Source organism: Notolabrus celidotus, chromosome 1, assembly GCF_009762535.1.
Source record: "Notolabrus celidotus isolate fNotCel1 chromosome 1, fNotCel1.pri, whole genome shotgun sequence".
Lineage (NCBI taxonomy): Eukaryota > Metazoa > Chordata > Actinopteri > Labriformes > Labridae > Notolabrus > Notolabrus celidotus.
The window spans coordinates 33,703,745-33,727,894 of NC_048272.1; the positions used below are offsets into that span (position 1 = coordinate 33,703,745).

Here is a 24,150-nt window from a genome sequence, read left to right on the forward strand (position 1 = left end):
TGTGTGTGTGTGTGTGTGTGTGTGTGTGTGTGTGTGTGTGTGTTCTTGACATGGTGGACACATGTATGTGATTGACATTTTCCATTTCTTCCTGCACTAAAACACATTCAAAATCCAGCCCTGGTAATCTTTTGGCGTCTCGTACTTATGTCATTTGTGCGTCTCACCTGTTTGTAGGAGACATATATAGGCCTGCTGAAGATGATCCACTCCACCACCTTGCTGCATGGTGGTGTAGTCAGAGAGCCGGTGTAGCGGTAGTAACTTCCCAGCGATGACGGCAGCAGGTCCTTCAGAATGAACGGCTCCAGGACAGTCTCTTTTTCTGTATAAGAGAAGGCAGCACAAAGTGTTCTGATCAATACAACAAGATCTACACAACACTCCTTATTTCACTGCAAACTAGTGTGACCAGGCTTTCTGGAGCACATCCAGCTGCTCCTGTTTCACAGCCCTTAGGTTTCTGTTATTGATTTCATTTGCATTGTGCCAGCCTTGTTCAAAGTCCCTCCATTGATGGACATAATTGCACTTAACACCTATAATTATACCTCTCTTGTGTTGGATGGCATACACAATACAATCAACGAGACAACAGCACATCTCTGAGCCCAGAGTACAGAGTGGAGTTATTTACTGACGAACGATGTGTGCTCTGAACTGCATTCATCACTGATATAAACACTGTGTTCTGTAGGAAGTGAGGCTCTAAATGAAATGATAAAGGGGGCTTTAAGTGAGAAAGTCTCTTTGAATTATGCTTTCTGTGAAAGTAATCTAGATCTGCCAGAAGCAGGCGTTTTAAACAAAGTGATTAAAGCTATCGGAAAAGCAATTTACAGTATAGCTGTTGTCAATTTCTTTCTCTGAGTGACTGGCCTCTAGCTACTGCTGACCTCAGATTAGATGCTAATTTGTTTTCTACAGCAGACATTAAAATGAAATGACCAAAAAATGAAAAACAGGCTGAGGTAATTTTTTGGCACTGACAGGACCTTTTTCAAATCTGTATTTTAGAGTTTAAATGTGACTTCATCAAGGCTGTAAGGGTTATTATGAGCCTGGGTTTTGTTTGCGAGTGCAGTTGCACTCGTATCATCAACACAATAAAGGCCCAATGATTAATAACATAAAGCCAACATATGGCTTTGGGTCATGGTAAGCCAGTTTTGTTTGTTGGTCCCAAAGTTGAAGATGTGTCTCAAAAGGAGCTGTGTAAATATTGTGTCTGATTTGGCATCATCAGGTCTCAGTTGCAATGTGACCCTATCATCATGTAAGGAATAATGTATAGTGAATGGGTTGTTATAGGTGATTGGAACCCAGACAGGGACTCACAGAAGGGGGATCCTCCACTATAACAACATTATACATGGAATAAATAGCTGTGTAATGAGCGGCATAATGTATAGACAATAAACAGTGTAGCAGTAGCATGTTGAAATGTTGTTCATGATAACAGTCTGCTATCAAGAAATAACAGACTCTTGCTGTGAACTAGACTTTGTAACGGTAAATGGACTTGTACTTTTTTAGCACTTTTCCAGTGTTTTTCATCCACTCAAAGAACTTTTACACTACATGTCACACTCACCCATTCACACCACATTCATACACTGATGCTTTAATAAAGGACCGTCAGTATTAACTTCCATAAAAAACGGAATATAAGTTGCACCTGTGCTTTTTTGGGGGCTCCCAAAGAGCAAAAGGTTCAAACTGTATTCCTGCGTCAAGTCTTTATTTGTGTTCATCAATGTGCAGTTTCGGTGTAGATGTGTAGCTCTTTAAATTACCATCTGTTATCACCAACCAACCGGCTACCTGCCTGGTAGTTGAGCACAACCAGCAGTAGTGTTGATACGTGCAAGGCATGGACACATTTACTGCCCTTGACTAATTCCCAAAGGCTTGTGCCGCTACCCCCTCTTCCTATCACTTGATGGCATACTTTAGAGAATCTTTTCTAACAAACCAGCACTTGTTGTATCCACCATGCTTTTGCAATATTTGGAGTAAAGTACTGTAACACAATAGAATACCTCTCCCTGTATCTCACACTGGTGTACAGGTCATACCCATGTATATGATACAATTCACTTTTTACATGACAGGGTTAGGCTAAAAGGTAACAAAAGTGAGTCTCATACACCAATGTTACTGTAATTCCATTCATACTCATTCACACACTGCTGACTATGTCACCGGGAGGATTTGCGGTTCACTGTATTGCCCTATGACCATTTGGCATGTGACTGCAAGAGCTGGGATCAAACCTATAACTGTTCAATTGAGAGATGACCCACTATACCAATGAGACACAGCCAGCCCAAACTGAATCAAGCACATAGCACAGCTGTGGAATAATATAATGATCATTAAAACTCAGGGCAGGATACCAACTATTGTCAGCTTTTAGTGGAAGTCGTTCTTTGAAATCCCGACATTATGGATAATAAATATCTTTTTCATCATTTTATCATCAGCTTCTCATCACTCAGACACAAAACACTGCAGAAGAGGAGAGAAGGAACAGGAAGCGATGGAGACAGAGTGTCAGCAGGAGGAAGGAGTTGTCACCGGAGGAGAGAGCAGGAAGTGATTTATGAAGCAAAGAAAAAGGTAGAGAAGGGCTGAAAATGGAAAAATGCAAAACTGCCAACAGAGGGTAGAGTAACGACGCAAAGAGATGATAGGGAGATGAAGAAGAGACAACATATGATCCGCTGTTCCATAAAAAAACATGAGGAAGGAGGCTGAGAGAAGCTGAAATGAAGGGTGAAGAAGTGTGTTTGAATGTCTGGGACACCCGGCTGATGCGTGCAGCGGGGCGGGTCACTTGACAAAGATAGTGACAGGAGGAGAAGGAGAAGCACGGTCTTTATTGGTGACAGATGAAACTACAGCTCCCCCAGCTCTTCCTCTAACTCCTCCTTCCTCCGACTCCTCTTCCTCTCCACTGTCCCGCTGACAGGAATGTCTCCCGCTGCCTCTGAAACGCAGTGTTCAGAGATGTATTTTCAGCTCTGTTGAATGCGCATCATGGAGTGAGGCAGGGGAGAAGGTAGAGAAAGGGACAGGGAAAGGAGTGTTTAGAGTAGCTGGTGGAAAGGGAGTTGTATTGAACTCTTAATATTAAAAAGGGAAATAAAAGAACATTGACCAGCAAAAGGAAAGATGACTCAGCTAAGAACTAGATAGAGTCCTATAGTGCGCTACTGCAGAGCTGAGGTGTTCATTTCATTCAGAATCGTCATTGAATGAAAAAAAAATCATATATTAATTAACTATGCCAGCCACCAGAGGTCTTTCTGCCTCTTGAGCTGCCTAAGTGTCCTTTTTATCTTCTTCTACGGCGGACATTTAAAACTGCTCCCATTAAGATGTCTCTGAGCTTTCTCGTCAACATCACTCATCTCATGATGCACTATAGTTATGTTTTTGTATTGAATATGAAATGCATTGAAATTACATTTTTGCATTGATGGGGGTTCAACTAATGCTGGAAAATGTGTCTGGAAAAACGCTGTTACGACAACCATTCTAGTCCTCCTTTCACCCTTAAAGTAAACAATTTATTTACAGAGTGATGAAACTAAAATTTATTTTTGACATGATGTCTTTCAGATGTTTGAAAAGGGTGACATAAGGTCTTGGATGTTTGGACCTGATTTGAACTTTTGAAAGTTGAAACCCTTATCTCTAACTGCGTCTCTTTCTGAAAATGATGTGCAAAAAGAGAATTATCTTAATCTCTCAAATGCATGAGGAGCTAATGTGCAGTCATTAAGGAGTAATTATCCTTTGACTTCTTGTGTACTGCACAGGAATGGATGATGGGGGTATAGGCCTTTATCAACATTCATACATCTCATGTTTCTCTGAAGTTTTAGACATATTTTGGCTTGTCTGGCTCTAAAACACTGAAACTGTCTCAACATATGGGACACAAACCTTTCCACTGCAGCTCTCAGGTGTAGAGCTCATGAAAGAGGAAAAAGATAAAGAATTTAAGTGTCGAGGCAGCTCATGCAGTGACGGCCTGTGGTTCCTTTTTTCTCCCACCAGCACTCATGGCCGCAGCAGCAGCTGCGACGATGGAGGAGGGCCCGGGAAAGTCTAACAATAGCAGGAGCAGTGTGAGGTGAGCTGCCTCGCTGAGTGTATTTCAGGCTCTGAGTCTCCTGCGAGGCGTCAGAACAGCTGTCCACTCATCTAATCTTCCATTAGCTTTTCAGTTTCTCACTCAAGACTTCATATTTTATTGCACATTGAGGGGAAAGCATTCACACATAGTACAAAGCCACGGCACAGCAGCAGAGGCACGCAAGGGCTGTGAATCTGACATTTGAATCTGTTTCTGACAATGACTTGGCCTTTGTGCAGAGTGGACTGGTCATGATACAAGGATCCTTTTGTTGATGGCGTTTAGAAGATCATTGAAGTTGTATTCAATACACTTTTGGTTTCACTAGTAAAAAGTCAGCCAACCTAAATTACAGAACAGAGAGGAAGTTTTAATCCCAGCTTCAACATTCTAGCTCAAAATGCACAAAACAGCTATCTGATGTAAACTTGCTATCTTATCCCAGTATTGTTTTAACCATATTGAAGAGTGGTTGAATAGTTAAATAAATCATTGATCACCTTCTTTACCTAAAAACAACCAAGAAGAACATTTTTGTTTCTTTTGACACATAAAACACATATGGAGACTGCTGGGGTAAGAACTTGCATCTGATTTTCAAGAGCGTCCACAGTCTCGCTCAACTTTAGTAAAACAAGGTCAGCACCAAGTCTCAACCCCACGGAAAACTGAGGCCAACACAAGTTCAAAAAACTGCAGCATCCACTTGTAGCTAACTCCAAAAGCCGCTGACACCCTGTTAAAGCTATATGAAAATTCCTTTTTTTTAATAATAGAATTTAACATGTTTATTGTGATGTACAAAAGTGGTCTTGGTCTCAACACCGAATTGCTTTATTCCCTACAACAGCTCATCCATTTTCATTGCATAGAGTCTGTTAGTCGAGGCTCATATAAAAGGGTATGGCTGGTTTGTCTGATGGCTAGTTGGTGCTTTACCAGGTTGCTATCCTTTGTCTTTGCTGGTTTCTCGGTTTGCCAGGAGCCAGATGGAGTCATCATTTTCAACATTGGTTATACATACTGTATTGTTCTTCTAGTTTCAGAAAGAAGTTCAAAAGACAGATAAAAGACAAGCCATCTTTCAGGATGGTGTTGCACTTTCTTGCATGGCTGAACATGATTTATATTTTGTATCAACCGGCCCATGAGAGCACAATAACCGTCCATGATGAAAGAGTGTAAATACAGTAGAGTCGTAACTACTTTTCCATTGATTCCTGAACTTTGCACACTGCTGCTTTGGGGAAACAGTGGGTCTCGGAGGAGTCATACGAGGACAATGACGCATGTTTTTTCAGAAACGCAGAGATATTTCAGTTTTAAAGGCTGTTTGAGAGCAGTTAAAGGAATAAAAGAACCAGAGGCTCATTTATCTCCACTGCAGTTAGATTGCTTCATTTGCACATGAAATGAGGTGGCATGTTATGCCTGGATGAGAACTTTGTATTTAGTGGTGATAAGTGGAGTTTTACTGCAAAACAGTGAGTAAGTGACTTTCTATCCAGGGTCATCAACAGACAGTAAATGTTGGGATTTATTGAGTGGAAATCATTAGGATTTTATGTAGTGTTTTTATTGTGTTTTTATTGTTGGTTCTGACTGTAGACCTTAGACGGTAATGTTTGAGTTTATTTGAGTGCTCTATGGTCATGAACAGTACTTCTCTCAGTGTAAGAGGACTACTTATGCAAATATTCAATATTTCTTCTGAAAAATGAAGTGAAAACCTGACACCCTTCTCAGGAATGTGTTCTACTAAAGTCAGACTGGACTATGATTGGCTGATGTCATTACACATTGGTAGTAACCCAGTACATTCTCCTTTATAGAGGGAAAACCAACAGATACTTTCATATCAGCAATAACCAAAAAAATGTGATTTGTCATCTGAAGCTTATTACACCTTTGAGCTCAGACAGAAACTGTATACATTGCAGACTTATCTTTTGTTTTGTCATCTGTATACAAGAGCACTTTGCAAAGACTAGATGTTGCAGGGTCACCATTCAAAAGATAAAGACTAGATACATTACAGCCTTTTGATGTGCAGATGTTTGCATTATCTGCAGTCATGTACGTTGTCACTTCACTTTCTGCAGCCTAACTCTGCAGGGAGGAGCTGTAGCCCAAACAAGCATCTTGTCCTGGCATTGCAGTCTTCTACAAGTTGATCAGGAAGAAGGCTGAATAATCTTAATCCCAGTGATAGAAATAAAGGCTGAAATACCACCAACAACAAAAAAAACATCCCTATTTTGCAAAGGTTCTGTTTCAAAATAATAAAAGCCTCCTTCCTGTTGACGTTTTTTCCAAATAAAGGCAGGGGGAGTTTATAGATTGAAACAATAAAAGGCCCAGGCTACTAATTGAAGTTTAACAGTAAAGTATTTGATTTTATGAGATTTTCAAGTCCAACAAGGAATGGCTTAAGACAGCTCAGAGGGAGTTTTTATCACCACTTTACAACAAATCATTGAGACGACTGGATTGAGAGGAAAATCCAGCAAAGCTCTCAAGGTTCTATTCCAACACCGGACATGTGTCCTCCTCAGTGAAATTGCTTGAAAAGTTGTTGCTTTGTAAGATACCACATGGATTCGATTCTTAAAAATTGTTTGACATCCGCTCAAGTGTGCTACAGAAGAGACACATCATCATTCCAAGCCTAACACTGCATGTTGACAGTTTTTTAGAAGGAGAAGTCTGTGTTTGGACTAAGTTCAGTACTTAGCAGTGTACAGAGGGACAGTGAGTGAGGCTTCTGGTCTGCTGCCATTGTTCAGCTGCTGCATAAAGCAGTAGTATTTACACACCCCTCTTGGTCAGCACTGTGTCATTTCCTCTGTTTATCTACTCAAGCGTCTTGTGCTCCCACTGCTCTCATGTCACTGTATTAAAATGAAGCCATTCCTCCTCCACGGCACAAATTACAAGTCCATTAATTCACTATCTCACTCACTGCACGGAGTCTCCACTGACTCGGCACTCTGCAACTCTGATTGGCAATTAATCTTTAAAGGGTGTACATGGCTTGTGGTGTTTTCCCTGGTTTGAGGTACCGTGCCGACCCCATGGCATTCCAAGAAGAAAAATGTCATGTTCATTTCCCTCTTCTCTCGCCCGTCTGTTCTACAGTTAAAGTATGTCTATGTCTCCTCCGCTGATGAGGGTTTAATCCCCAACCGCTCTCTTTCACATCAGATCTGATGTGGCTCCACTGCACAGCACTTGCATGTTAAGCTTCCTTTTCATCCTCTCCTCAAAAGGATTTCCAGAAATTTGGGGCAGACACATCTATTAAACTGTCCTCATTTTTTTTTTCTCATGGTGTATTTTGAGGATTTTATTTGCACCCTCTAAACTTAAGCAGTTTTGGCACTTTTACTTTTTTGGATATTTTGGTCCAGCAGGTGGGCTTGTAGAGTAAGCATGAATTAAGATTGATTTGGTCAACACACCTCTTGCTCAGATTTATGAAGCTGTGTCTCACAGATGTCTCATATCTGTGTTGTGAATAACTCTTGATGGGCCTGCTGTTTTGGAGGAGCTTGGTGGAGAAGAGAAAACTTTCCAAGAATGAATCTCATGTGCCCTCGAACTGAACCGACTCCTCATCTTCTAGTTGAGCTAACTTTATTTTCACTCTGGATTTCTCATAATATACTCCAACAACTGCACGAAGACAAACTACAACTGCACTAATGATTTCATTCTTTAGAAAGTGAAACAGAACAGAGACAGAGTGAATTAAGCTTGAGATGTGAAAATAAGTACTCATCCGTAAAAGTATGCTCTACCAAGTCAGCTACCAGGGCATCATTATTTACTCAATACAATCAGTAATGCTGTCTGCTTTGATGACCAGGATCCTCTACTGGGAAAATGTCATTAAGCTTCTGCTGTGCAACTGCCCACAAACATCTTATCTGTGGTGTTTCGGAGGAGTAACAAATTAACTAAACCCTAACCCCAGCAGCTCAGGCATGTCCATAGACTGTAAAATAAGAGGACATAGAATCCCTGCTTAGAAGCCAATTGTCAGCGGGTGCCATATTGGAAATGCTGAACTCAACCTAACTCCGTCCAGGCTAGTGTGAGGTAAAGAGGCGGGCCGTTAGGCCCATTAACAGCTACAGGGTGCTTGCCTGTCAATCAAGTCAGCCATGTCCTTATTTCGGCAAAACTCGTAAGTTTAATATCTTCAAGAACAACAAGTTATACAAAGATTCAACCCCCCAACAGTGTGTGCTGGTAGAGAAATGAGCTATGTAAAAATCGTCTTTTTTGAATGGGTATGTATGTGGTTTCCAGTGTTTCTTCAGCCAACCTCGAGCAAACGTGATGAACTGCAGTTTTTTAGCACTTCTGCATAGGCTTCATATTTTAAGGCAGGAGGTTGCCGCTTGGGTATGTCGCAGAGCCTCTTGCTTTTCATTGCAGCCTGCAAGAGACACAATAACAACACTGGGTTGCTCATTCCGAAACAGACTCCTTCACCTGCAGTGTCTCACAGAGAGATACTGCAGGTCTTTCCTTCCTGCCGTGGTCAGACTTTATAACAAACAATAGTAATATAATCTCACCAAATGGACACAAGTGCATTATTTCCTCTGCCTTATTAACGTGCAATAATCACTCATCTCACTCCCAACATGTGTTATACATTGTCTGCCCGTCTTCTTAGTTCTGTACGTTGTTTTTATTCACCTATGTTACTTCTGTGCACATTTCTTACCGTATCACAGGTTTTGTATATATATTGTAAATGTACTTATTTAGTTTTGTACATACTTTTCTTAGAACATGCTAACTTACTTTTTCAATTGCTAATATTTTTTTTAATAATTACTATTTCATATGTTCTTTATTATTTGCATCTACTTGTAACACTACATTTCCCCATTGTGGGACGAATAAAGGAATACATGTATCTTATCTTAAGTGGTGAGACAACAGCAGTGCATCATTAGATGATTCAAAGCTTTGGACTTTTTTTTGCACATCTGAACAAAAGTAGACTTTAAAATGGCATGCTGACCTGAATACAACCGTTTTCCCCATGGTTTTGGTGTCTCTATGTATAAAATAATTCAGACAAAAAGGTAAGACAGCTCAACGTTATGTTTGAACTATAGATCTCTTGTATCTGTTTCAGTTTTCTGTCAAAGCTACCAATATGGATAACTTTTGGTTTATTTTAAAGGCATGTTAAGTTTGCAGAGTGTTTCAATGAAACATTTGACTATTGATGTCAATTATTTAAAAAAAAAAAGTAATCGGATGGAGACTGTGGAGCTGGCAGCTGCAGCACTTCAGCTGACGCACAAGCCAAGCAGCTCAGCCTTCACACGCAGGTAGAGGTAAACAGTGTGGCCCAGGTGTAATACCTCTTGACAGCAGTAAACAGTGTGACTCAGTTTTACCTCTTTCTTATCTGACACCTTTGTGCAGATTGTGCTAAATGTGGGTGTTTTTGTGATGTTGATCCCTGCACACTTTTATAACTCCCAGGTTACACTACTGTTACTCTCTGCTTTCTGCTCCACCACAATAAAATAAATCAGCATACGTTCATTTAAATTGTGCTGCACATGCAAAGAGAGACAAAGAGAGGAGCAGACAGTGGGTCTTTTTTAAAGTCCTCACTCTGGTTGCCTGTTAGCTTCCGTATTGATTTTTAAACTGCTTTAGAAGTATATGAGACGGTACATGGCATTGTACCAGACTACCTCTCAGAAATGCTTTTGGTCTATGAAAAGGAAGCCCCCCTCAGATCCTCTGCTTCTTCTCCTTCAGCTGTTCCTCAAAGCAGAACAAAAACATTTGGTGCTGCTGCTTTCAGCCATTATGCTCCAAGGCGCTGGAACAGCCTTCAAGAGGATCTGAGAGGAGCACAAAAGGTTCATATACTTCAACCCAAAACTAAAAACACATTTATTTAGTCTGTCTTTATGGAGTATTTCATGAATTTACTCATGCCACTAATGTCTTATTTATCATCCTATTTTGTACAAACGCGATCCCGTAAGAATTGGGACACTTTGTAAAATGTTGATGATGTTGCAAATAATTTAAAGTGTTTATTTAGTTGAAGATAGTGCAAAAAGAACATATCAAAAGTTAAACTGAAAATAATGTATTGTTTTATAAAAAATATATGCTCATGTTGAATGTTGTTACAACATTGTATAATGCTAAGATCTCCCAAGTAACTGTATTCTTTTGCAAGAGAGGCTGAGTCTCTCAGAAGTGAAGATGGGAAGAGGTTCAGCACTCTGTGACAGACTTGGTGACGAAATAGCTCAAAAACATCAGAGTAACGTTCCTCATGGTGAAATAAATGTAAAGAGTTAGTGGATTTCATCATCAACAGTTTATGATATCATTAAAAGATTCAGAGAATCTGGAGACTGTACAAAAGGGACAAAGCCAATAACTGATACTGGAGGCCATGATCTTCTGGCACTCAGGCGGCACTGCATTACAAACAGACATGACTCTGTGGTGGAAATCACTGCAAAAACCATTGTCTGCAAACTCAGTTTGTCTCTGCATTCACAAATGCAGCTTAAAACTGGACCAGGCTAAGAGGAAACCATATATAAACATGATCCATAAATGCCAAAGACTTCTCTGGGCCTGAGTCGGCTTAAGATGGACTGATGGAAAGTGGAAAGCTATCCTGTGGTCTGATGAATCAAAATTTGAGATTATTTTTGGAAATCATGGATGCAGCATCCTCCATCCTGTAGAGGCAAGTTGCTACCAGGCAGCAAAAAAATGGCTCTGTAGTAGAAGAGTCCAGGTGCTGAACTGGCCTGCCTGCAGTCCTGACTTGTCACCCACTGAAAACATTTGGAGCATCATGAAATACAAAAAATAACAAAGGAGATCCTGAGCTGTTGAGCAGCTGAAATCTTACATCAGGCTGGAACAAGACAACATTTCTCTTTAAACATTTTACTTTTGACCATGGTCTTGTGTTTTTTATCCAAAAACTAACATTTTACTTTCTTTCCAATTATCTTCTAACGGTACAGTTTTTCATGTTTCTGTTTTCATGTTTTGCTTGCATAATCTTTCGAAAAGTACTCTAAATTGAATTGGTTTGTATAAAAGTGAACATACAAACCAGCTATGATTGATTGCAATGATGATTGCTTCAAATAGTATCCGGAATTCAATACAATGAAACATTAAAATAAGAAGAATGAGAGCCGGAGAAAGCAATCACAGAGCTCCAGCTCCTCCTCGCCTTCGCCTCTCCTCTGTTCCATCATCCCACTGCATCATTATCAGTCTTTGCATCTGCCTCCATCTCCCTGCAAACCCTGTGTAGACAATGGGCTCCTCTCTTTGCAGCCGAAGCCTTTCATGAGTCTTCTATGTAAATCAGACTCAGCCTTTTTACCGGCCTGATTTCACAGGGATGGCGCCGAGCTCGCTTGCTGGTAGCTAGTCAGAGGGCATTTGTTCCAGCAAGGTTTCATGTAAAATGCAACAAGGCATGAGGTACAAAGACAGAGGAGTCAGACCTGTGGTGCGTGTCCTCTAGACAAGCCCGGCAACAAGAGAGGAGAGAGCTGTGAAAATTTACCCACCCGCTGCTCCATGGAGGAGCACCGGTGGAGACAGAGCGAATTAGCCAACCACCTTCCCAGTGGGAAAGATAGGAGCGTGGCCTTGATTGAACTTGAGTGGTCTTTGTATTAGATGAATTATAGAGGCAGACTAGTATTTCCAAGACAGCTGAGCCGGAGATAAAGTGCAAGTATCATGTGGTGGGGTTTTATCAAAGTTTTATTTGTGTATGCCGAGACTCTGAAAATTCACTCTGAAGCCGTTCTGCTGCTGCAAGGCGAGTCAGGCCCTTTGGGGGGGACAAGACAGAACACTGCTTAAGGGTAAATGTTTTGATCATGACATGGATGCACTTCAGGGCTGTGTGCACGAGAAAACTGTTTTTCAACTGAGAGACTACAATGCTTGCAGAAAACAGTGTTAAATCTTCTAATTTGTTCTGTGAAGTAAAAAAGAATAACACTGAATCATCCCAGAAGTCCTAATTTACTGTGTGAACTCTGCATGTGTGGCACTAAATAATACAAAAGCCTCAGACTCTTTGATAGCGAGTACAAAGCCTCAGTAGCCTGTATTTAAAGTTTTATTAAACACTACTCATCACGGGTTCATCCATCTGAGGACCTTTAGAAGTCAGGACAGTGACATTAAATAATAAACTCAAAAATAAATCCTGAACTGATAAAAGGACATATTTAAAAACCTGTGATCATCTTTTTCATTCATTTATTTCAAAACTGGGAGTTTTCTTTCAACAATCGTTTTATTTCTCTTCGCTTTTCTCTGTGGTTGATTATTTTTATACACTTACACTTTATTTTTAACATTTCAGTCCCTCATCTTGGCGTCTTTACCTTATAGCAATTCATGTTTCTATTTCCTTCTCATCTCTTCTTCATCCTCTCCAACTGCGATACAGTGGAGCAAACTTTTACCAAGCTGCACATTACAACTAAATAATTTGTCTTACATGAAGTTTGATTTTTAATGACATGTTCAGAGATTTAAGAGTAATGGTGAGTAATGTAAAGCTGATCGCTAAATAAGGACCATAAGAAGATAATCGATGACCAGTCAAGTATCGAAGGAGTTGTTAGTTGCAGCCCTAGTTTTGCTTTATTGGTAAAAACATTCACACTCCTGATAATTTTAAACTTTCAGTAAGAGGGAGTTTCCTGTTTATAATCCATATATATTTGATCCGAGTAACCCTGCCAGTTTTCTGATTTCATCCCTTGTGGGGATCAATAAAGTTTATCTCTAACCTTTCTGTGCTATTATGGTTTGCTGCTTTTCATTATTTATACTGAGTTTATGTGGATGTTTAGCTCTCTCCTGAAACACTTTCACCATTGCATTGCATAAGGTCTTGGTTGGCAGAGCTTGTTAAGCATGGGCTTCCACTCCCATCCGGAGCAGGAAAGCAGGTCAGAGAACGCTCAGTTCAAACATAACGAGCAGTCAGAGCAAAGCTGATCTTAAATCTGGTCAGGACATGCTTCATTCCCTAAAATATATCACCACCCATGACAGTTCAATTGTTCTGCTGTAATAGTTTGCAGATAAATGTAGCTGCAAATTGAGTTGAATTATTTAAGCTGAATAAATCTTGTGTCCCTAAAATACCGAAACCTGATTGGATGACAGCAACAGTTGCTCAGACGTGGAGTAAATTAGGTCAAACTGCTGAGTCAATGCTTTCCACTTCAGCTGCTGCACACTGGTCAGACTGGATGAAATCCTTTCGTGTGGTCCGGTGAATACAGAGGATGAATTTCAGACTCGTGAGCAGAAAATTAAAGCAGGGTACGCTCCAGGCTCTCACTTCTCCACTGGTGGGTCAGGACTCAGAAGTGGGTTGCAGAGTGGTTTTCAGTGGGTTGTAGATTTGTGCCAGGGAAAAAAGAGATGTCCGAAAAAAGAACTGATAATTAAAACTGCACTTAGACGCTTACATATCTGTTGATTAAGTCAAAGATGACACTCTGTGATCATTACCAGGTAGCTCCTTTGCTACCACTTAAAGGATAATACTGTAAACCAAGGTTCCATCCTGCAGCAGTGCTATCACAAAGTTTATCCGCTGTACTTACACATTGAACCCTGCAACAGCATAATATTGGTGTCCCAGTGTGTGTTTTCACATCACATTACTAACCGTGGAAGCATGAGAGGCACAACGTTTAAACACACAGACACACACACTCAGTGCTGTTCCACTCTGCTGAATCCAACGCTACACATTACCTCCACCTTCCACCTTAACGCCTCTGTTACTACCAGATCAGAGGCAGAACGACCTCACCTCACCAGCTCATCTCTGTGCATTACACATCATAGAGGAGGTGTCACAGATGCATAAATATCCCACATTGCATTAACAATCTGTAAGAGCCTTTACGTTCTTGAAACTTATAGTAGTTGCACTCATGTTGCCCCTTTTTGTTTGGCTTATTAGTGTGATAAAAATCTGCATATGTCGATTCGGAGAGGGATTATTTGGTCGTTTTGGTTGACCAGTATAATGTTGTATTTGGTGGTGAAGGCATTCTGTGAATTTGTTGTCTCAGGTCAGAACTGCACCATTTTTTCACGTAATAAGTTTGAGTGATGGTGGGTCCTAAGGCTGGCCTAGTTGAGAGCCATTGCTTTAGCTACCTGTCAATCACTTCGAGTCGGAATCCAGCCACTGGACCAAATAACTTGCACAAAAAACCTGAGACCAAAATGCAAAATCCAGGGCTGCAAACAGGCTACTTAACATCAAGTCAGGCAAATTTTGTGCACAGTGTCAAGTTAAAACACATTTACTGTTTTTACACTCGTAAAACCCAAAGACAGACAACCCTGGGTCGCTTATGAGTAGAAAAGGTATCACTCCCATCCAACCGAGCACTGAGACTACTCACCATGATGGACCACACCCTTCAGGCCATGGATGATGGGGTCAACCGCTGGATTGTCCTTCCCTCCCACCTGAGGAACACAAAAGAAAGACTTTAATAATCATCAGACGGTGTTCCTATGAACTGAACACATCAAGCATTTAAAGTCAGGAAAATGTATTTATTTCATCTGTTTGTCTTTTCATTTGAGTGATGGTTGTCAAAAGTTGTTTTCTGTGTTTCAAGGTAGCAGAAAAACGTGGCATCATAGGAGGGAAAATGATTGTGCATAAATTCACTTATGTCTTTTTTTGTATCATGGTGTTTGTTGTACCCATTACTGCATGTTTGGCTGCTGTTTGCAGTAAATAAACTCTCTTCAGGCATGAAGTGTCCACTCATCAAAGCAGACATCCATGAGTGAGTGTCTGAAATGTGTCTTTATAACTATAATAACAGTGATTGTTGTGGCTAAAAAAAGCTGCTTCCACTGAGTCATCTGGAGTTTCAACAGTTGTATTCGTCCCTATAGCGAGTATTTTACTTCATCTGTGAGGAAAAAAGCAAAAAAAAAGCTGATTGTTTCTACATCTGAAACAAAGGGGGTGATTAGAGTACAGGAGGTGCAGGGGGAAAATCTGAAGAGTGCAAAGAGACGCTGAGAAAAAACAAGAGCAGAGTAATTAGGAGGAACCAACTGCAGCGATCAACAAGCTCTCCAAGACGCCCCTCTATCTGAACTCAAAGAGCGAGTGATGACATCTCAACATTATTGCCTTCAATTAGAGCATCATTGTTGTAATGGAGGCTGGAAATCAATAAATCTAAAGCCTCCAAAACAAAACAACAAATGTGCAAACTCAAAATTACTTTCCAAAATACCACATGACCCATCAGGAATAATTACAGCAGTATGTTTTTCTGTTCTGCAGCAAAGTGTTTGCAAAAAATTTATGGATAAAGTAAAACTGTCGTGTTGCTGAATAATATTGATCTGCTATTCTGAATCAAGTCTGTGTTTGTAGGAAGAAATCCTTCAGACTGCACAAACTGAACCGGTTTCATTGATTCTTCTGCCGCAGTGCTAAACAAGCAAACTTTCTCTAAATGCATGTAAGAAACGGATTCCTCAGAAGAGCCTCTTTAAGGCGGCAGGATATGATATGTGTAAATGTCATGCTGCTCAAATTTCAGAAAATCACTGTCATTAAGCACATCGAAGGATGAAAAGAATGATGGACAGTAAGCAGAGAAAGTCTTCTCGTCTGTTATACGTTGAACACTTACAAAGCGGGGTTAAAAGTCCATCTAACTGCTTCTCAATGAAGAGTCATTTTGAAGCTACAGATTTCAACAGTTTGTAATTTGGAACTATTTTGTGCTGAAGGTTAACAAAATAATAAAAAACAACATCAAAGGTGAAGTCTGGGTTGGAGGGAGTTACAGGGGAAATTGTCTCTGGAAATTACTCTCCAGATTGCTTCATTTTCAAGGTAAAATTGTGATGCTTTAAGCTTTGAAACAATCAAACTCAGTTCACCTGAGTATGTATTAAAGTATGTCTTCAATATTTACTTCCCTCCAGTACCCCACTTCAAATGTTTAATTATGAAGCTGCGATTGTGGGCCGCTTGGTGGTGATACCAACAACTTGCTTGAGTTGAGATTTAGAAAGTTGGGCTATTACATTAACTTTAAACATCAGACTATCAACCACTACTCCTGCAACTACTACCACCACTAAGATGAATGCTAAACATGGCTACTTCTGCTGTATACATATGACCGTGAACACTCAAGAACAAAACCGATAGTCTGATACATACTTCTACTGCAACACTACCACTGTAGAGACTATAACAGCCAGTCTACAGGTAATTCTGCATAAACTGCTGGAACCTAAGGCTGTTGCTCGTTCTGCCACTGTGACAACCACCCTGCCTGTAGTCTTAGTCCACAGATTCAGATGCAGAGGATAGTTGCAAATATAAGTTCTTGACTGTTCATCCCTGCCTGTCACAAGTCATCAGTCAGGTTATATAACTGGTATTTTAATCAAAAGGCCTGAGAAGAGTAGGACTTCATGGATCAGTAGTTGTCATAGTTATTTTCCTAAGGAACAACAGTGTTCTGCGTGTCCAGAGAACTTCATCCCTTAAAATGACAACACTGTATGCAAAGTCCTACGGGTATCAACACTCAGTCAACTGCTCTTTAATCTACTCATTCTTAGGTACTTAACTTTGAAATATAAAGCATGTTGATATCATTACGCTGATGACACAGTGTCATACCTGTATTTTTACCCTGAAGGCCTCAGTCCTGTCAAATCAGCGGCTGGATACATCATTGTTGTAAACATGGACATCTGCATGTCCCAGTGTCCTCCAGGTAAACAGTAATGAGACAGAAGTCCTTCTAGTTGATGTTCTGCTTCTGCAGCAGGGAATATGTTCCAATTTAGCCTCTTTGTCCCCACAAAGTAATATGAAATCTGAAAGCCATGCTGCACACATCACAAAAATGCCATTTGTCATTTGAAGAATATATATCAGGAGAGGCTTCTTGTTTGAAGCTGTGACAGGAAAAAAGAAACTAATGAAACTTTTGTGATGCCCTCTTAGCTTTTGCAACATAAAAGGCTGCAGGCAGATTAAACAAATCATGCCTGTCTGACTTGGCTTATTGGTTACGTAACACTAACCAATATTTACGTACATACCTAAACATTAAAGGACTCTTAGACCAGACATGTGATGTGCAAATTGCAGCCAGGTTTGACTTGATTTTGAAGTTGCATAACTGATTTTAAAACAGCTAAGTGGCGCTTTGTTTGTTGTGAAGTGTTCAGGAGGAATCAGGATCCAATCATGGCCTGATCAGCTTCTCCTGACCCGGCTGACATTTTTTCTCCAAGTTGTGCCTGGCAGCGTCTGAACGCACCGGGGTGACATGCCTGGTGATGTGGACAACTGAAATTCACATACAGTACTGTACATCGATAAGTCATAACATTATGACCACAACAGCTCTTCCATATATTCTGTTTTTGTGAAGCTTCTACGTTTACAGTTTTTGTTGAGACCGCAGAAAGGTGATGCCAATGCGGAAGTGTTAAAAACTGCAGTTCATCAAGTGTCGGCTTGAGGCTGGCTCCGGAAGTACCAGAAACCACATACACACCAATTCAAAAAAGCAGATCTTTACAGCAGAAATAAACATGTTTACAGCCTGGCACAAAAAACGAGTGTAGTCTGGATAGCTCATTTCTCGATCGGCACACACTGTACAGGGGGTGAATTTTTTCATAATGCAGCAGATATTAAGATTAGGAGTTTTCATCACAAGAGGCACAGGTGACTTGATTGACAGGCTGGAACACTGTAGCTGTTGGCTAGGAGGCTCAAAGCCCGCCTCTTTACCTTAACAGAAGTTAGGTTGAGTTCAGCACATCCAATATGGCTCCTGCCGACGATTGGCCTCAAAACAGCGCTTCAGGAACAGATGGATGATGTCACGGATACTACGTCCATTATCTATAAAGTCTATGACTACCACGAAGTCACCGCTGCAAGCACTTCTCTGAGCTGCAACCAGAATTTACTATGTCATTTAATCCTAAGTGGATATATAATTAATCAAACAGTAAGAAATGTTAAAAAGGTAACAAAGTGGGCCTAGCATTCAGATTTTTCCTCATTAACAGTTATGATGTGTGGACAATAAGTAACAGCTTTCTCGTGGATAATCAAAACTGACCCAAACAACTCCAAACACTGCCAGCCTCCATATCAGACATGTTGCATGAAAAGCTTAGACACTGCCAAGACTGCCACCACGCTGCCATCCCTCTTCTGTCCTGGATTTGGCAACACACATCTGTTGACCTATGGGTTTAGCAAAAACACACAATGTCCACTTGGATTTGGAACGCACACTTGTTGGATTGAATCGTCATGTTTGGTGTGAAGGATTACTGGAATTTGTGCTTGCACTGTCTTCCCACTTGGGTCATGACGAATGCACACAGAACAAAAACACAGTCTGTTCAATGTGTGTGCTTTTATGGAGCACACAAAAGAACATATTCCAAGGCCCCATATTAGAGTAGTAGATGATATGTTGAACAATTTAAAATCATCCTCTTTGTCCTTGGTAGAAACAAATACATTCTTGTTTCATTTATTCACAGGACTGTGTTGAATGATCATGCAACACACATGTGTAACCGTGTGCCATGGTGCATGAAGAGTTGGATTTCAAACCAGCTGTTATCTCTACAGGTGTGAGGGACTGGCTGCTCAATAGGGGCTCCTTCTACCAGATCCAGAACTGTCCCTCCTGCTCATGACTGACTTGTGTTTGGCTGCTTTCCAAGGACAGCTTCCTCACTGGGCTACAGGCCTTTCTTGGACAAGAGCAACATATGATGGCCAAGTGTGATGAGTCCTTCACAACATGGTGAATTTGCAGCTCGTGTATGATAGTGCCAGTTTCTTCGTTGGTTTAAATCTTGCCTCCTGCTCCAGGTTGTTCTTGCCTTTACCCAAAACATTTACTGCTCTCAAAAGAACCAACTGCCTCTTTTAAAGTGTGGATCATCACTCTTGCAATACAATTATAGTTCTCCTTATTCCACCTTCTTGCCAACAGCACAGGTTCACTACATGTGTCTGTCAACCAAGTGCCAAACAGTTGTTTCCATAACCTGAAAGCTAGCACCTTACAGCTGATGCATGGTTGGATCTCCAATCAGAATGATTTTAAGTGGACTGGAGAAAAACTGGACATGCAAACATAGCTCATGTGGAGGACCCTGTATGTGAGTGCACAAAGGGCAAGGGTGCAGGGAAGGCCCTAAACAGTCAGCTCATATAGACGTCTCAAGCTGCTTGCAGTGGTGGACTAAGTACACAGCTTCATTACTTAAGTCAAAGTATAGATACTTGAGGTCAAATATTACTCCAATACAACTGAAAGTTGCTCTGTCAAATTATTACTTGAGTTAAAGTACTGGAGTACTTGCTTTTAAAAATACTAAAGTATTCAAAATACTTCTTAAAATATCTCAAACGGTTGTATTTTCACAATACAAAAGTGCAGTCAAGAATCCTTAGGAGTACATTCTGTTACATTCTGTGTATTTAGAAACCATTACTTGAAATCTCTAAAAACTATACCATGGAATAAAAACAGAAACTAAGTTACTCCAATCACAGACAACTTAGTTTGAAATGTTCATCTGGAATGAAACAAATGTTACGTAGCTCAACACACTTTCTCAGGTTGGACAGTGAATGTTTGTATGTTTGAGCAAAGTGGGAAACAGGGAGAACAATTCAAACGGTACGTATCATTCTTCATTTCACAAACCTCTAACACGGGCTGAAGATATGGCCATGGGTGCTCAGATACTCAAAAAATGTACTGAAGTACAGTACTCAAGTAAATTTACTCTGTTACAGTCCACCACTGGATGCTTGTAGCACTGTCACCCTCAGTATCTGATAAAAGTAATTTCAATACCTTCCAGATACACCTGCAGTCCTGAAATATTGGCTGCTAACTCTAGAAGCTAAACCTTCATCAGATGAAAGCAGCTGGGTGCGTAGATGAAGGTGACCTGAATCTTGCACTTCATAGTTTGCCTATGAGGGTTTCCTGAAGTAACACTGCTCTCTTAGACTGTTTCATTTTTCTTCTTCTACTTCTCTCACCTTTTGGATGAATTATTTTTTATAGCTGCATTAACATGCATTTTCCATATCAAGATAACTTATTCAGACACATTAGACAACATTTAAATGCAAAGTGGAGAAACAGGTCTTTGTCTTGGGCTGTCTTACTGTGACAGTGAAGAGTGGTTTGACGCCTGAAGCCAAAAGTATTTAAACTTTTATGCGCTGCTTGACAAACGAGGAGTGCATGCCAGGTGGTGTTCCCGTGAAAAAGAAGTGTCTTGCTCTTTTAGTCTCTGTGTGATCACCCTCTTACAGACTAAATGGGTTTTTACAGCTTAAAATGAAAGTAAAACATGAACCAGGAACAGCAAAGTAAGTAAAGGGGAGCGGAAAAAGTTTAACCGTGGCAACATAAGACACAGTTTCATACCAACACCCACTGACACACACAGACACACGGACACATGGTGTAATCATTTCAAATAGCAGAGGAAGGTAATATCTGGAACAGCAATAAAGAGCCGTTTTTTGGTACAAGGCGAGGCAGAAAGTGGTTGAAGAAAAAAGTGTGTGTAGAGGGAGAGGAGATTAAGAGAAATAAAGGCGGCCATGGAGACACAGAGAGAAATGACAGACAGAGAGACAGTGAGGAGGAGGCAAAGAAAGGAGGACAGAGGGAATTAGCGTTTCATTATTAATGTTTGTCTCTGAAAGCCCACAGGCTTGTCCCAAGAGATCCTCAGCCACCAGGCCTCACATCACAATCTCCTACTCTCTCTCTCTTTCTTTATACCCCTTTCTCGCTCCTCAAATCCTCCATTTCTCACTCTTACTCCTCATTCTCCCCCTCAGCTCCGTCTCCCTCTTTCTCCCCAGGGACAGGCCGCTGCAGTGACAAATCAGAAAAAAGAGAAACCCTGGTACAATGTGACATGTCCTCATATTTTTCTCCTTCACAGCTTTTCTCTCTCTCTCTCATCCTGCGTCCCTTTTCTCCCACTGTCACCCATCCAAGTCCACTCACTGTTCCTCCTACTCTTGACTTCCTCCTCCTCCTCCCTTTGTGTCTTACAGAGACTCTTCACCTCTCCTTGCGCTTGGCAGCAGTATCTGCTGATGAATCAATGCCATAATGTGTGTAATGGTTGGACTTCTTTCAAAGAAGACACGTCGGGCTGCAGAATTGCTAATTACATCAGTGGCTACCTTTCCAGCAGGAGGCAGAAGTGGAGAAAAGGTGGTCAAAGAACTCTGGCTTCATTTTCTCTTGTTTACTTTTAGATTTAGAACAGACAAAAGAAGACCTGGCTTCCGTGTTGTCCTTGCTCCCACGCATCACAGGTTCCTCATCACTGTTAGAGCAGACTTACGTTTCGAGGTCATTATCGTGTAGATACAGACAACGAGACTTGTGGTCATCCTTGGATTCAGACAAAAGCTTTTTATATAGCCCAGTGATGAAGCTCTAATGTTATCAGGCCTTATTTGTACTTTTGTATTGGACCTGAAACGGTATAATACTGTGTCCCAGTGTGTGATTTCACGTTGCTTTATGGCGCTGTTGAAGCACTTGAGACTAATTCACAGCAGAATTCAAACATGCACATCCACACAGAGCTGTGCGGCCATCTTACAGTGATACCGGTGGATATATGTAACACCTCTGTTACTACAGAGCAGTTTGGTGTTACCTGACTTTCATGCAGGAACGCAGCACTGTGGCATCAGACATCTTTGCTAACTTGGAGAGCCTTGTAGTGGTTTGGTCGCGAATGACTCAGCTCTAAAAGCCAGCTATATTGCATGAATGATACTTTGAAGAGCTGTTTGGGAGCCAAAAGAGCCAGTTCTTGTTGAGCCAAATGACCTGGATCAAATAAAAGAGCCCGTCATGAGAAGCATCTACGCTGAGGTTGTTTACCTGAGAAAGAAGAAGTCTCCAAACTCTGCTCTTATATGGTAAGATGGATCACAGACAACTTCCACAAGATTAAATTTGTCTTTGTAGATTTGAGGTAATCTGTGGATCTTTATGGATATAATGTGTTTGGATTTGATCTTTTACGGGACTTGGATTGTGGCGACCCTTTCTGTTGCAGCAGGGGAGGGGTTAATGTTGACTTCCATTAATGTTGACTTCCATTAATGTTGAACAGATTTAACAGGTTAACTGTAACCAAAGTTAATGTCTTTGTTAACAGAGTTAAATTATGGATTAACTGTGCCCACCTCCGCTATCTCCTACAGGACAAGGACAGAAAAGAGATAAGAGATATTGCTTTGTACACCAGGGGGCGCCTACAGTGACCCAAACAGTTCCTTACAGGAGCTTTAAGATGTTGTTTTTGATACCACTCTGAAAGCATCACAAGTTTTGCGGTTATAATTCTGTTACAGTGCCCTTTATGCCCTACATAGAAAAATGATTAAATCTCTGCATTAGAATAAAGGGATCATAGTTCTGTTTTGGTGAGGGGGAGAGGAGACCAGTGACAGTGGCTGACAGTCGATATTTCAGTCTGAGGGATGGTGTGTTGTAAGTAGGGCAGCGGTCATGCAGTTAAGGGACGACCAAGAAAAAGCCCACAGGAGCGTCGCCTTTCATCACCTCATCACAGCAAAGAACAATTATATAATTTATCCAAACAGCTGTAATGAGATTTTTTTTAATTCCTTGAAAACTGCCAAAGAAAAATCAACCAGCAGCGTATTACATGTGATAAATTCAGTTTCACTGCATAACTGCTGAGGCTAATTTCTCCTCAAGTGGTGTGCACTGGGCTGAATTGGAAGCAGCTCAGCAGTGCTTTCGCAGTGTCGGCATATACTGTCTAATTACCATCATTGGGGGTATTGGATTTAGAGCAGAATGGAGTGGTATGGGGTCTTATATGTCTGCAAACCAAATCTTTCATCATGCAGCTCTTACTGCTGCTGAGCATCTCCACGTTGACACAGCTACCTTTAATATGAAGAACAGCACCGCCAAGTGAGGAGCCAATTCAAGTAAACCTTGAGGTTGTGTAATAATGAACACATTCTGCATTGAACTTTCCAAGAATGTCTTTAAACTATTAATCTGCTTTTCAGTAAGAGGCAAATTGGTTTCTCTTTCTCTGTTCTTCAGTCCTGGAGTCAAGTGGTGCTGGTCACACCTGGTTTCCGAGATAAGATGAGGCGGTATTAACCTTAATGGAAGCTTAATATGTGCACTTTTTGAGTTTTTATCAACTGTCTTGGCAATGGTAAAGAAACAGAATCACTTCTTTCTTTAGATCTGAAGGGGATTCATTGTTTCAGAAGTATTCATTTAACTTCAGCTTTGAATCTCACTGTAACGCTGATAAAGAAAACGTTTGACCCAACAGAACCAGAACAAACATTATAAAGTACAGTGCAACAGTGCATCAAAGGGACACCACAATGCATTGAATGAATTAGGTAAGGCTGGGATCACAGGTGGGGACAAGCCAGCCTGCCTCTTATACCAGTGCTTTAAGTTTTGGACTTTTCTACCTTTATTCAGCAAGGACAGGACTGAGGATGGAGCAGGAAGCTGAAAGTGAGAGTGGAGAGTGACATACAGCAAATGGCCGTGGGTGGGCTGCCTGTCTTGAGGACTGTAACCTCTGTAAATGTGGTGCACAAGTTTAATCACGAGGCAAAACCGGCATCAAACAAAAGCACTTTTGACGAAACAAATATCTCCTGATCTGATGCACCAATATGCAGTCCACTATTCGACTGTGCCTTCCAAAAGAAAGCACAGTTATGATGCAACAGTGGTTTAATTAACAAGTAAGTACAAAGAGGAAGAAATTCATCTTGGAGAGTTGAATTTTGAGAAACTTAT

At 40.8% G+C, this 24,150-nt stretch overlaps 1 protein-coding gene across 1 annotated transcript in view; it reads right to left on the minus strand.

The window, feature by feature from the left end:
- ptprga (protein tyrosine phosphatase receptor type Ga) overlaps nt 1-24,150 on the minus strand; it is a 401,392-nt gene that overhangs the window by 105,127 nt on the left and 272,115 nt on the right. The window contains exons 5-6 of the mRNA XM_034682949.1: nt 14,641-14,707; nt 168-325 (exon numbers count right to left, since the gene is read on the minus strand). Of these exons, the coding sequence (XP_034538840.1) occupies nt 168-325; nt 14,641-14,707 (225 nt within the window). The remainder of the gene's footprint in view (nt 1-167; nt 326-14,640; nt 14,708-24,150) is intronic.